This window comes from Schistocerca gregaria, chromosome 4, assembly GCF_023897955.1.
Source record: "Schistocerca gregaria isolate iqSchGreg1 chromosome 4, iqSchGreg1.2, whole genome shotgun sequence".
In the NCBI taxonomy this organism is placed as follows: domain Eukaryota; kingdom Metazoa; phylum Arthropoda; class Insecta; order Orthoptera; family Acrididae; genus Schistocerca; species Schistocerca gregaria.
Window position 1 is genome coordinate 703106609 of NC_064923.1, and position 15702 is coordinate 703122310.

Sequence of the window (15702 nt, forward strand, 5' to 3'; positions counted from 1 at the left end):
GGAGTGCATCACTTTGCCTGAAGCAAATCAAAGGCCGCGAATGTCTTTCATCAGGACTAGAAAGAAAATGGAAATTTTAAGGGGAAAGATTGGAACTGTACGATGGATTTTTAAGGTCTTGTATGCGAAACTTCAGCAGTCGAAACAATCCTTATAACATGTGGATGTAAATGTTGCCAATGTTGTTTCGATTATGCTGTAGGTTTCGCTGGGGAGCCCTTACACATCTCTGATGTGTATTGTAGAAATAGAAAGGCGGGAAATGAGGGAGAGATTACGCATACAGTGGGATGAGTGCCAGCAAGAGCTACGAAGAAGACACTAAGCTATTACTGCGGAATTAATTTCCGCGCGACTCTGCAAGGCGTGGGCTGAGGCCGCCCAGGTGGGAGCAGCGGAGTGCTTTTTCGGCAGAGCAGCGTTAGGGAGCGGTGACGTTCTCGCAGTTGGGGTCTTAAGGCCCCAACCAAGTGTCCGCAAATAATTTCTCGTCTAATGGCAGTCGGTACGCTATGCAAATCACAGCCAGCCAGCCAGTCTGCCCACGGCCGCACACTTAGCGAGGTCTTCTCTGGACGTGGCAGGAGCAGGACGAGGCGAAATGGAAAGCGCTACGCTTGCAGCATTGCAAGTTACGAACGGTCGCGAAATGGAAACGACTATGAAAATCCGATAAAACTTTCCACAGATGTGTTGGACAGTGTCTCTAGTGTGATCCTAGATAGCACCACGTCGCTCTTCTCATTTTCTGAGCTCACAGTGAGCGCGTAAAGATGTCTAGAAAATAGTGCCTTCCGCCAAGTACGATGGCCTGGTGAGGAATTTCGCCTGAAGGTATGCAGCCAACATTACATAGCTGTCGTGCGGTTTCTTCTTCAAGACAGTTCTCAGCTGCATTTTGCAGGGGCAATGAAGATGCTCCTGCATCGTTTTTAATTGGAAATGTTTGATTACCCACAATACAGCCCGTAATTGTCTCCCTCTGAGTTTTATCTCTGCTCTCGTGAAACGCTGGCTATGAAGACAACATTTCGGCACAGACAATGATATGTAGGCCAGCGTAGAGAATTGCCGGAAAACACTTGCGGCTGTCTTCTGTGATGAGGGTATTGGAAAGTTGGTACAACGTTCCGACAAATGTCTAAGTCAGGACGGCGACTACGTAAAGAAATAGCTGGAAGGTGTAGCTAACTGTTACAAATAAAGTATTTCTGATCTCGTTCCTAATGACAACTTCCACTGGAATTTACTGCGATCAGCATGTGTCTATCACGCATGCGTTATCTCAATAACTTGTTTGCCATATCATAATACTTTCTTAATAACGCACACGCATTTAAATATTTGCGTCTTTCAAGTGGAAGTTGTCCATTAAACCAAAATTCTCAAACATTTGGGCAACTTTCGTTCTGAGTCAATAATAACTTAGGGGACAGTTAACATAAGTTTTTTGTGTTTTTATCTCGTATGTCGGTAGACGATAAGATCATAGAACAACAACGACACATGGTACTGAAAGTTGAAGAGACTGCCATGAGTGACTATGTGACATTGAATTGTGTTGTTCCTACATCTGGTACATAAACGACATGTTTTGCAAAGGCTTTCATAACAAATTAACCTAATATTAGTCTTTTTTGTGCACAATACTGAGTTTCTTACAGATTTGAGAATGACTTCTGTAGAGCCCTCAGTTTATATTGCATACAAACCACTCCTAGTCGAATAAGAACGTGTGCAGTGCACTTGGCGATAATTCTCATGGCGGATGTTTGTCATAAATGATCCGTGGAATTTTACACGTGTGTTCTTTGTTCCTCTTTGCAGGTTGCACCAAGGTCTACACGAAGAGCTCCCACCTCAAGGCGCACCAGCGGATACACACAGGTTAGTAACAGTTTTGAGTACTTTTCACAGCAGTAGCGACAGAGAACAATCATTGTTACCCTCGGATGAAATTTTGTCCTCTCTCACTATAAATGAGACAGGTCGGTATTGCCCACATATCAAGTACATCTGCTTGTGTAAAATGGTACATTATAAGTGGAGTTACTAATTGCATCATAAAAGACATTGTGGAAACCAAAAATTCCATTGACGAACTTCTAATACACACGTCGTAACGCGAGTTTGGAATATACAGGATAGATGTAAGTGCTGATTTTTCGGCTGTTGACGGAGGAAGGTGTACTGAATGGCATTCCATCAACATCCACGTCATATGCAGACTAATGATTGCAGCTATTAGGAGTAGTATTTTTTCAGATTGTTTAGTACCTACAAGTACATGCGACGAAAGCAAGGACTTGATGTTTATTTTCCCTTGAGCAGCAGGTCAGATGTTACAGTGTGGATACATGGACGCAAAATGGTCAGTCTAAGCTGACAGGTGTAGTCCACTTAGTGGTGCAGTTACGGCCATGCAGAAAACATGAGATAGTAAATTATGTGAAGTGCTTGTAGGAAGACTGTTAGAGGCAGAGCAAAAAACAACTAACACACTGATTTGTGCAGATATAACGTACCAGTAAAATATGTATACTTATACCTGTTGCATTCTGTATGTGTACTTATATGTAGCATTGAGACTACTGAAGATGAATGGAAGCCCAAAAGAAGCCTAAGCAGTATTAAAAGTAAACCTTTCCATGAGTCACAAAGTTTTTCCTACAATATCTCCCGCTAAGGATTGTTCAGCATTTCTTATCTTCCTCGCTGACTGAATCTACGGCGGATTCTACAGCCTTTCTAAAATGGCGTCTACCTCTTCCTATGGTTTCAACTTGGTATGATTCCTGGCCTAACGAGCATTACTATAGAATGTCACGTAAGCGCAAGACACTGGCTTACATTCTCGTCATCGCTATATTGAAACCACCGCGTGCTGTCCATTAGAAAGCTTAATTATGGCGAAGAACATTTCTTGCATCAAAAAGTATCCAAAAAGTACCTTCGGGGCGAGTGTCACCACGCTGATTACACATACCACGGAATAGGTAGACGATTTGCTATTCAGTGCATGAAACTAAAGCTTCAGTATTTTTAAGAAAAGCGACGCCAGTCCTCATGTTTTACCCATTACAACTTCACGTACGATTAGTTAATTTTCAAGAAAGAAATATCAGACTGACTTTTGAGAAAAGAAACTGTTACCTCAGTTGGTAAGAAGGTAAGTTTACGGCATACGCTTTCATCCTCATTTACAGTTAAAGACAGTGTTCGGCCTCTTAAATTATGTCTACACCTTAGAATTCTTTAAATTAATTCCATAGTGTTTTGAAAACTTTGCTCAGATCTCTCCGTCTGTAATACCGCACCACATATTCCAGTCCACCTTCATCTCCTTCTCGAAAGTACAGAATACGCTGTAAATGACAAGGATAGACGCCTTGTGTGGTAATGTCCATCATATTCTTGTACGTGGAATACAGCTATGTCTAGAAATTGGATGTGTGTGTGTTTCTGGGCTACGTTCTACAAATTGGATGGCTTCTGCTACAGTCTTGCTCAGTTCATTCGCACATTCAGCTGAAACGTGACGGCTGGGCACTGCACCAGTTTCATATAAATTAGTAAAAATGTCGTGTGACTAGGGCCTCCCATCCGGTAGACCATTCTCCGAGTGCAAGTCTTTCTATTTGACGCCACTTCGGCGACTTGCGCGTCGATGGGGATGAAATGATGATGAATAGGACAACACAACACACAGTCCCTGAGCGGAGAAAATCTCCGACCTAGCCGGGGATCGAATCCGGGCTCTGAAGATTGAATTCTGTCGCGCTGACCACTTAGCCACTGGGGGCGGACAATAGTGAAAACACTATTAAACACGCTTTAATCTGATACTCATCGATTGGGAAATCGTCTATCCTATCCTCTACAAGCCGCAGCGGCATTTGCTTTGCAACACCAGTTTACAAATAAAAAAATGGCTCTGAGCACTGTGGGACTTAAAATCTGTGGTCATCAGTCCCCTAGAACTTAGAACTACTTAAACCTAAATAACCTAAAGGACATCACACACATCGATGCCCGAGGCAGGATTCGAACCTGCGACCGTAGCAGTCGCGCAGTTCCGGACTGAGCGCCTAGAACCGCTAGACCACCGCAGCCGGCAGTTTACAAATACCTTACTAGTATACTCAACACATGGAAATACGTGTGATATATTTGAAAGATACAGTAGAACTGTTCAATAAATAACAGTAAAGGAGTTAAGAAACTCAGTTATATAATCTTAAGCACATCGTTACAACTTGAACTTCAGAAAATAACTGCCAGGTGGTAAGTAAACTAATAAAACAGGAGTGCCAAACTGTGAAATGAAAACTTACTTTTGCAGCTACCTATATCTATGTAACTAATGAATATTGAACGAGCTATATGGAAAGTTTTATTTTAGCTAGTCTATACTACCACTTCAAAAAAATATTTACCATTCCTGCTTTTAGTCTCCCACTAATGTGTCAGTGTTCTTTCCTTGCCGTCACAGATTTAAGAATTAATATATTCCATGCCGGAAAAGAAACTTGTCGTCAGGTCTGAGAACGGGCACCAGCCACGGTTGGCTATGGTTACCAATGATGGTATATTAAGTAAACAGTTACTTACCTTTACGTAGCACTACAAAATTTCACAATTATACGAAAAACAGAAAAAAATATAGCACATGATATTAAGGTGTGGCTTTTCCATTTCATTTCCTTGCGTAACTGATACGCATGAGAGCCGGGAAGGTAAACATACGACTTGTAGACACGGAAGCGACCTAGGGATTCCTTGCTCTTGCTGCGCATTACTACGTAACAAACTCACATTCTGAAATACGCTGTATCAAGCCCTTTTCGTGTCCTCAGTATCTTGGTCCACACCGATAACAAAAGGTATACAACCGAACATCTGCAGAATAAGTGGAATTTATGTGTCTGCGTGACCGACATTCAGAGGATAAAAATTTTGCTATTACATTTCTGAATTTCGGACGTAATTTGTAGCTATATGAATTGATTTCAGTACGGTAGTTCGGACTCCCAATAAACGCTTGGTTGTCCTTGTCTTGAGCACAGCATCCAAGTCGCCAGTAACAGGCTGTATGTATGGCAGGTAGTCCGTCCGCCAGGGGCTGTACCACTGCACGTCCATCATGCGCCTGCGCCCCTTCTCCGTATCTGCTATCGTAATTCCTTTCTGAGCCTCCCTCTCTCCCCTCCCCAATAGCAACTCTGTCCACTGCATCGGCAGAGCGAGCTAATGGCTTTATATTTATGCTGTCTGTTAGAGTTCACAGTCTCAACATCGGAAAAATGGCTAGTGGGTGCCTGATTGTTTCCTCCGATCGCTGGAAAATATAGCCACAAATAGCATCTTGTCACTCTTTAACGAACTCTGTGGAAACGTTTTATTGATTACACAGTCCGTTGAATCTGTTTACAGAGATGGAAGTAGAAGCAATTGGGTTCGGCGTTTATTGCGGAAAGGAAGAAATGCATTGTTGCCGTCTTTTGTTCGATTGGAGACGACTAATTGCGACGGTCGAACCTTTTTGTTTTAATTTCCCTCGTCCAAGTGAAATTACGAAATTTGTCTCTCTTCAGTAAACTTTGAAATTAATCTGTACAAACAGACTCTTAGTGCACCTGCTTTTGGTTATTTATTATTAAAGTTGAACATTGCCCTTGAAATAAACATGTTCAGCAATTTTGAAACCGAGCTAAATTATTTACAATAAGAGTGTGCAGTACAAACGCTACGTTTGGAGGGCTGTTAAACTGCAAATTATGAGTTGCGAGGCAAGCAAATAAACAATACCGCACAAATTGAGGCAAGAATCTTACACTTCTTAGAAGTAGTAGATTTAAGTTCATAACGCCCGTATATCAGAGCACAATCGATCAATGTAAGTTATACTGAGGATAATGCCATAACTGTGTTCACTCACAAATTTTAACACACCATTGACTAGCATTACGATTGCAAGTACGCCTAACTGCGGTAGTTCGTCGTTGGGAGACATTTTTGCAAATGCCCACTTAGACACATGTTCTATTGTAAACCAAAACTGAACTTTATTTTGAGAGTTTTGATCTGATAATGGCAGCAGCCGAAACTAACTAATAAACGAAAATATGTTAAGCTATGTAAACAGTTGTAGTCGCTGAAAAGAACGTATTATAGGCTCTTTTCTATTTTAGTTTGTAAATCTTCAGAGGCTAGCTACGCTACGTGAATGTTTAGAGAAGAGATAACATCAGGTTTAGTATAGACATTTCTTTGTACTGTAGGCACGAATACGATGAATAGCCTTTTTTATGTGCAGCCATAGGCGTATTTCTATTCTTAATCATATCTTCTCTCGAAAGTACTTACACCTACTGTGTATTATGCATAAATTGCTTAAGAGGTATTTATTTCGTGACGCAGTGCATTGATTTTACTCTTGTGTTTTGATCCAATAATGACACTCGGAAAAAATGCATAATTTTAGTGGATAAAGTGCGATCCAGACTGCTAACTTCGTGATATTAATGAAAGCCCACCCCCTACCCAAAAAAAATTATGCGTTTTGTCAGAGTGTCAATCTCGAATCAAAACTCAAAAGGAAAATCAATACACTGTATCACGAAATAAATACTCTAAATAGCCACAAATCTGTACAGTTCGTAGCACATGCGCTACCACAATCGTTGGAAGACATCACAATGGACATAAAGCTGTCCATATGACACAGACGTGACATTTTGTCCCGCCCATTCTATACAGTTAATTATGGACTTACGGATCCTATTACAAGCACGTGCTGGAAAGTAAAGCATCTGAATTTTTTGTGTAAAAACTCTTAAGGTTTTTTTAATGAAACAAACCTTATTAGCATTCCAAGGCTTCATTCTTTATATGTACATATTTGCAGCCTTCTGCCACTAGAGGGCTGCAAATTGTAACGTGTAATATGGTTGTGTGTAATGTAGCTATGTCGGTGCGTGAGGAACAGCGTGTTGTAATCGAATTTCGAATTCTAGAAATTCGTCCACACATAGGGCACCCTCTGCTTCAGCATGACAATTGTAGACCACACACGAGCGCTGCGACATCAGCAACAATCGCCTTGGGTTCATTGTCATCGACCATCCACCATACATTCCCGACTTGCCCCCATCCGACTTTCATCTGTTGCCAAAACTTAAAGACCTTTGAGAACTTTACTTTGACATGAAGCGGTGCAAGCAGTGGAGAGGTTGTGGCTCCGTCAACGAAGTCAAACATTGTGCGGGACGGTATTAACAAACTGATATCTCTATGGGGAACTGTGTTCGCCGCCTTTATGGCTGTTGAGAAGTAAATACGTAGATATGAAAAATAAAGTTGTGGAATGTTAATAATGTTTTTTTATTAAAAGCTTTAAGAGTTTTGAAATAAAAATTATTTCATTGTTGTCACATTATCCTTCGGTGTCATTATTTCTCAGTACGTCCTCGAAATAGAGTATTTGGGTCGCAAGTTTGGTAAACTTAAAAAGGTCGCACACTCACCTGGCATAACAGCCCCGGAATTTTATATGGAGGAGAAAATTGAATCAAAAATACTACAGGGAAACACGGACAACTGAAAAATACGTGAAATGCAGTGAACACAGACTAGTGCTACTTCAAGTCCAGATGAAACTCACTGACCAATGTTGACTGTCAGAAATCGCTTTATAGCATCTATCAGTCCTTGTGATGAACATGTCGAGCAGTAGACATGCGAGTTATAATAATAAATGTCATACAAGTCCTCTAGCAGTCTTTTTTCCAAAAAGCCACACAGTTCCTTAAAAAAATTCGGTATGGTAACTAGGCTGCTGTTAACATTAAAAATTAACTGCATATGTCAAGAAATTTGCCTCATCATGATAACTTAGCAAAAATTGCACTTCTATATATTCACCCGTCCTTGCTGTATTCGGGGTAGGCAATTCTTAGATGACCGAAGAGATTTATTGTAGTTAGAAATTTTAAAATCCCGTCAAAGCCCCATAGAGAAGTTTTAAACGTAATTTTAGTGGTTAGTTAAGAAATTGTACGTATCTGAAAGCGTAGTCATTGTACAATCCCGGTTAAACATTTATTACAAGGAAAAGTTAATTATTACTTCTTTGTTCAGATGTTAATAATTCTTTTTGCTAGTAGCGGTGACACGTTTTATAATTATTTGAAATTAATGTTTTCATTTACATTTTTTGATTGTTGAACGGTAGTGTAATTGTTGAAGACTAACCCTCAATACACTAACTGACTTTTCTTTAACTTTAACTGCGAGGTGTGGTCTCTTGGACCCCTATCTTTAACTCGAAATTTAAGGCGCAAATCATTTGTATTTAATTTACACAACAATTATTTTTACAATTATTTAAGTGTTGTGCAAATCCTCCTTGTTGCTTTTACTGCACTAAATAATGCGTTCAGTATTTTACTTTCTGTCACACAAAAGCACACATTGTTGTGTTTTTTTTCTTTTTTTTTAACAGTCGACACAAACGAACAGTTGGAGAACCGAACATTACATTCTAAGCGAGTGTGATATCTCCGTACGAAGTAACTGTTCAGATAAAACTAAATTGGAGTGTTTAAATTGAATTGCACAAAAATGTGCACTCGTTAGGTACAAAAACAATTGCAAAACTGACTTTCAGTGCCGGAAACTGCCTCTTCATTTATCACCACTCTCAATACATTTGATTTTAATTAACACTTCTAACATTGTAAGTAGTTTATTGGAGAAACAGGAAAGTTCCCTCACAGTTATCCGAAAGTAACCCTCAATGGTCATGTTGTTCGCTAACAGAAGTGTGATCACTGTCTGTTGTAAAATTGTCACCTTTTTCGTCTGTATCTTGATCTACTCGTATATAAGTGAAATCTTTCTTCATCCATCCAAACTTAGGATCGTCAAAACTGACAATTGTCTACGAACAAAAATTTGTACAACAGTTACTTAACTCAAAGGAAGCGGTCTGGGAGATCTCAAAACGTTTTTGTACCCCGTGCCAACAATAAACAAAGAAGGTATAATGCAACTGACAGCAAAACATTATAGGACTGTTGACTTAAGAAGGGTTGAGTCAGCATAGAAGTACTGCCCTTGATCTTACCTTGGAGAGCGAGTTGGAAAATTTTCTCGCCCTCTGAGAGACCACATCTCTTGAGTAACGGCCTAAATACAGTAATTGTTAATGGCTAAATGGTGTACCTCTCTCCGTCTGTATAGTGTTTTTAAATACTGTAACCCATAATGGTTAGCTTCCATGACGATAGAGTTGTTAAGTCCGACTCTATGTTCATTCTCCAATGGATGTTCTGCTACTACAGAACTCTCTGGATGGCGTGAAAGGAGGACATGTTTCATAGAATCAGCTTCTTCTTAGAATTCTGACCCGCAGGAGCTTTCGTAACCCACAATATATCCGCTCATTTACCACCATGAATGTTGAACTGCCTCGATTTTCTTGTGAACTTCGCCAACTGTGAGGGATGGGGAGGGTGACCACCCAAGGCAAGGCAAGGTTACCGCCTGCTCGCCGCTCGTTCAGCTACCGTGTGTTTGTGTTCTGTACGGTCGGCGGCGACCCCGCACAGCAGCAGGTGGCGGTAATGCGAGCGCGGGGAGGCAACGGCAGCCAGTAGCGCCCTGCCGCCGCCCACAGCCGGCTCGCAGCGCCTCCTGTAATTAGCTGCGCCGCCCATTATCACATTAGCCGCCCCTCCCAGCGGCCACCGCGCCCGTCCGGATCGTCTGCGCCGCTCGCGGCGACGACTAATTCCGCGGCGGAACGGAACGCCAGAGAGCGGACGGGGCTGACAGTATATCACGATCTGACACGCCCTGGCCTTATCTTGCCGGCCGGCCGTAACTCACCGGACAACGTAATTAGCCCTAAGTGTTACCGCCGGGGCGGAGTCCCTCCTGTCCGGGACGCGCGGCTCCACCGCTTGCCGCTGCTTACGTTTAGCGCATCTGTCTGTAGCGGCTGTCGGGCGATTCGCCGGGTCCCCGGGAATTACCCGTGCTAATAACACAGCGCCACGGGGCGAAACCGCGCCACGTCTTTCAGCCGAAAGCTCCAAGGGAGGCCGGTCGCGTCCAGTTTATCGTGTGAAACGTTGACGAGCTGTAATTTTCAGGGCTATACGAAAAAGGCTCCCACAGGACAGTGAGCTTTCTCTGTAAGCTCATCACATGCGTCACTATCGAGAAATAAAATGTTGTGGTGGTGGTCCGCCTCTCGGGACGTGATTTATGGAACGGTCTTGCAGAGTTCGGTTAACTGCGTACCATTTCGACCGAGGAAGGTCGGAAACTGTTAATTACGCCGTAGATGCGATCACCAGCTGCAGGGGTTCGCAGTTCGTGGTCTGGCGGCTAGCGTTAGTGCATCTGGATCCCGGGGTCCCGGGTTCGATTCCCGGCGGCGGTTGGGATTTTTCTTTGCCCGAGGACTGGGTGTTTGTGTTGTCCTCATCGTTCCATTGTCATCGTTCTTGACAGTGGCTAGATTGGACTGTGAAAAAATTGGACTGTATAAAATTTGGGACTTTGTGCGGGAGATGATGACCGCGCAGTTGAGCGCCCCAGAAAATCAACATCATTGTCATTATCATCACCAGCCGTAGGAGCCTAAAATACACTTAGGTGACAAAAGTTGTTTACTAGTGATATGCACATATACAGATGGTAGTAGTATAGCGTACTCAGGGTATAAAAGTTCCCGAAGTGATTATGATTGCATGACGGGAGTTAACAGACTTTGAACGCGGAATGGAAGTGGGAGATAGACGCACGGGTCATACCATTTCGGGAAATCGTTAGAGAATTCGAGATTCTGAGATCCACAGTGTCCAGACTGCGCCGAGAATATCAAATACCAGGCATTAATCTCACCACGGATAAGGCAGTGGCCGACAGCGTTCACTTAGCGACCAAGACCAGCGGCGTTTCCGTAGTTGTCAGTCCTAACACAAGAAACGCTGTCTGGAATAAACGCGGAAATCAATGTGGGACGTACGACGAAAGTCCGTGTGGACAGTTGGGCGAAATGTGGCGTTAATGGGGTATGGAGCAGGTGACGGATGCCTCTGCCTCTGCTGATAGTACGACGTCGCCTGTAGGGCCTTTCCTGGCCTCGTGACCAGATCGATTGAACCCTATACGACTGGTCAGATGAGCCCGTATTTCAGTTGGTAAAAGCTGATGATAGGGTGTGGCACAGACTCCACGACGCCAGGGACCCCAGTTGTCAACAAGGCACTGTGAAAGCTGTGGTGGACTGTGTTTGTATGGAATGTACTGGGTCCTCTGATTCAACTGAACCGTTCATTGATGGAGAATGCCGGCCGCTTTGGCCGAGTGGTTCTAGGCGCTTCAGTCCCAAAGCGCTCTGATGCTACAGTTGCAGGTTCGAATCCTGTCTCGGGCATGAATGTGTGTGATGTCCTTAGGTTCGTTAGTTTTAAGTAGTTCTAAGTTCTAGGGGACTGGTGACCTCAGATGTTAAGTCCCATAGTGCTCAGAGCCATTTGAACCATTAAAACTGCGTGCCGGACCGAGACTCGAACTCGGGGCCTTTGCCTTTCGCGGGCAAGTGTTCTACCAACTAAGCTACCCAAGCACTACTCACGCCCCGTCCTCACAGCTTTAATTCTGCCAGTACCTCGTCTCCTACCTTCCAAAACTCAGTCCGGCACACAGTTTTAATCTGCTAGGAAGTTTCAACTCACTGAAGATTTGACCGTCTTATTCCACCAAATTGCGGGGATGATAACGTTGGCGTTTTATTAGTTATTCTCGAAAGTCCCACAGATTTTGTATGGAGCTCAAGTTACTTGACTTTGCTGGCCAGTCGAGATGTTCCATGGTGAGAGACTTTTCCGGAAACCAGTGACGTATGCTCCCAGCCCGATGAACTTTACAAAAAAATGGTTCAAATGGCTCTGAGCACAATGGGACTTAACTTCTGAGGTCATCATTCCCCTAGAACTTAGAACTACTTAAAACTAACCGACCTAAAAATATCACACACATACACGCCTGAGGCAGGATTCGAACCTGCGACCGTAGCGGTCTCGTGTTTCCAGACTGTATGGCCTGGAACCGCTCGGCCACTCCGGCCGGCTGAACCTTACAGTTGTGGTGTTTATGTGACTGAGTGAGCGATGGCCTCTTGCGAGGTAATTGGCTCCAAATGTTCATTTCATGCAATAGGCTGCCCCGTCGCAATTTTCTTGTGGCCAACAGGTCAAGATGGACATTCATTCACTGTCTGCAGCAATTCCCGTCGGCTTTGGAAGCGATTTTGAATCACAAGGCGTGATACACGCCTCTACGCAACAGAAGACGATATAGTCTTTTAATTCATTTCCCAATTTGTTTGTATTCATTTTGAAGTATTTGAACTTTAAATCTAGTTGATGTGCCAATTTAGTAATAAATACGTTTTATTTTATGACTACATAAAATAAGAAAGTTTAGAGTTTCGAAATACACACTACTGACCATTAAAATTGCTACACCAAGAAGATCACGTGCTACAGACGCGGAAATTTTAACTGAGAGAAAGATGTTGTGATGTGCAAATGATTATCTTTTCATAGCATTCACACAAGGTTGGCGCCGGTGGCGACACATACAACGTAGTGACATGAGGAAAGTTACCAACTGATTTCTCATAAACAAACTGCAGTTGGCCGGCGTTGCCTGGTGAAATGTTGTTGTGATGCCCCGTGTAAGGAGGAGAAATGCGTGCCATCAGGTTTCCGACTTTGATAAAGGTCGGATTGTAGCCTATCACTATTGCGGTTTATCCTGTCGCGACATTGCTGCTCGCGTTGGTAGAGATCCAATGGCTGTTAGCAGAATATGGAATCGGTGGGTTCAGGCGGGTAATACGGAATGCCGTGCTCGATGCAAACGGCCTCGTATCACTAGCAGTCGAGATGATAAGCATCTTATCCGCATGGCTGTAACGTATCGTGCAGCCACATCTCGATCCCTGAAACAACAGATGGAGACGTTTGCAAGACAACCATCTGCACGAACAGTGCGACGACGTTTGCAGCAGCACGGACTATCAGCTCGGAGACCGTGGCTGCGGTTACGCTTGGCGCTGCATCACAGACAGGAGCGCAAGCGATGGTGTTCTCAACGACGAACCTGGGTGCACGAATGGCAAAACGTCATTTTTTTTATGAATCCAGGTTCTGCTTACAGTATCATGATGGTCGCATCCGTGTTTGGCGACATCGCGGTGAAGGCACATTGGAAGCGTGTATTCGTCATCGCCATACTTGCGTATCATCCGGCGTGATCGTATGGGGTGCCATTGGTCACACTTCTCGGTCATCTCTTGTTCGCATTAACGGCACTTTGAACAGTGGACGTTACATTTCAGATGTGTTACGACCCGTGGCACTACCCTTCATTCGATCCCTGCGAAACCCTAAATTTCAGCAGGACAATGCACGACCGCATGTTGCAGGTCCCGTACGGGCCTTTCTGGACACAGAAAATGTTCGACTGATGCCGGGGCCAGCAGATTCTCCACATCTCACACGAATTGAAAACGTCTGGTCAATAGTGGCCGAGCAACTGGCTCGTCACAATACGCCAGTCGCTACTCTTGATGTACTGTGGTTTCCTGTTGAAGCTGCATGGCCAGCTGTACTTGTTCACGCCATCCAAGCTTTGTTTGACTCAATGCCCAGGCGTATCAAGGCCGTTATTACGGCCAGAGGTGGTTGTTCTGGGTACTGCTTTCTCAGGATCTATACACCCAAAATGCGTGAAAATGTAATCATACGTCTGTTCTAGTATGATATATTTGTCCAATCAATACCCGTTTATCATCTGTATTTCTTCTTGGTGTAGCAATTGTAATAGCCAGTAGTGTATTTACAGCTTCGTGTATAAGATTATCCGACTGAAATGGTAAGTAATTAAAGAGATGATAAATATGCCCGGAATTCTACGTCATACGTGCTGCAAATGGTTTGAGAGTCGAAAGTGTTAGCCGTCCACGAAATATTATAAGTTATTCGCAGGAGACACAACTTTCCCAAAGATTACGCGGCGGCCAGGCACAGCTGCAGACACGCACGGGGCTGCAAATTGCAGCGCAGGCCTGCGCTTTGCTCGCCGCCCACCGCTGAAGAATGGTGCCGCGGTAGCACATCCCGTTTCGCAAACATTGGCCCTGTAATTTGCGTTCGCCCCGTATCTGCGCTCGGGATCGCCGTAATGGTATCGCTGGCATTACGAGTCACGTACTGGGCCGGCATTTATCCGAGGCGGAGTGTGCCCACCGGCTCCCAACTCCAGGTCTGCGACTTTCTCCTTTGCCCGGAAGTGCAGCGCAAACTGCATCGCCTGCCGTGGGCAGGACGTATATAAAATTTTCTATCGTTTACGAGAAAATGGTGGTGATTTCTAAAGGGCGTACTTACGTTTGGGAAAACACTGTTGTTTGTTGAAATATGTGAAATTTCCTTCCAGACAGGAGAGTGCGACTCTGATATGCCTGCAATATACCCCTCTACTGCTGCTGTAAAAACTTCATCATACTCAAAACGACTCTAAGGTACCATTTCCTATATATTTTGCAACAACTGTAGTGTCAAATCTTCTCAAGAGAGTAGGGCTTCTGAGCGCTAAGGGACTTAACATCTGAGGTCATCAGTCCCCTTGAACTTAGAACTACTTAAACCTAACTAACCTAAGGAGATCACACACATCGATGCCCGAGGCAGAATTCGAACCTGCGACCGTATCAATCGCGCGTTTCCGGACTGAAGCGCCTAGAACTGCTTGGTCACCACGGCCGGCGAAGAGAGTAGGCATTGCAACAAGTTGTTCTTGAAACACCTCAGATTTTCCGTTCTCTTAAAGCTATGTAGGCACATGCATCATACAAATAAAACATACCCTTTTTCCTTGTGTTAACCAGACGTCTTCTCTCATATCTTTAATTTGGTTCGTAGAGAACTATCATATTAACGGCTGGTTACTTTTGAGTCAATTGGGAAATAACCGATAAAAGTAATTTCAAAATTCTGTCCCCAAAAAAGGCATACAATATTTTAGGTCTGTGACCATTCAAGGCTACGCTGCCCAGGCGCAGGACTCAAGTCTCATCTGAAGTTAAGCGAAGTACCTCTCGAAATGCCGTTGGATTCGTTCTGAAAACGTTTGAGAATATCCTCCTGGCGTTTCCTTTTAGTCAGTACTTAGAAGCTGCAGCTCAAATTTTGAACAAAGCTTTGTGATGAATCGTCCTGCCAAATATATAGTCGTCTTTTTTCCAATACTAATACTCCATTGAATTCATGTGTTTTAATCAGCTTTCACCATCGATCGTTCTACACCGCCTTGTGCGACTCCGCAAAATTTTCTTCCGGTGTTACGTGTACCGGCTGCAACAGGAATAATGGTATGTCTGAATTGAGTCGTCCGTGTATTAGGTGCAGAAAATGAAACAGCAGGTTTCTTCCGTTTTTAAGGAAGCTAACGTGACACATGCCCATCACTGCAGGCATAGGTCACTGACATCTACCTGTTGTGAAATGATGCAAGATATTTTACGAGGACGAGAAGACCTATAGAAATCCGCAAACAGTGGTCATAGCCACATTTTTTCGTCCATGAGACCCAGAGCGGTAAATATGCATAACTAGGAAA

At 43.6% G+C, this 15702-nt stretch overlaps 1 protein-coding gene across 1 annotated transcript in view; it reads left to right on the top strand.

Moving 5' to 3' along the window:
* LOC126267873 (dendritic arbor reduction protein 1-like) overlaps window positions 1-15702 on the top strand; it is a 1078567-nt gene that overhangs the window by 899184 nt on the left and 163681 nt on the right. Inside the window, exon 6 of the mRNA XM_049973183.1 lies at window positions 1828-1887. Within this exon, the coding sequence (XP_049829140.1) occupies window positions 1828-1887 (60 nt within the window). The remainder of the gene's footprint in view (window positions 1-1827; window positions 1888-15702) is intronic.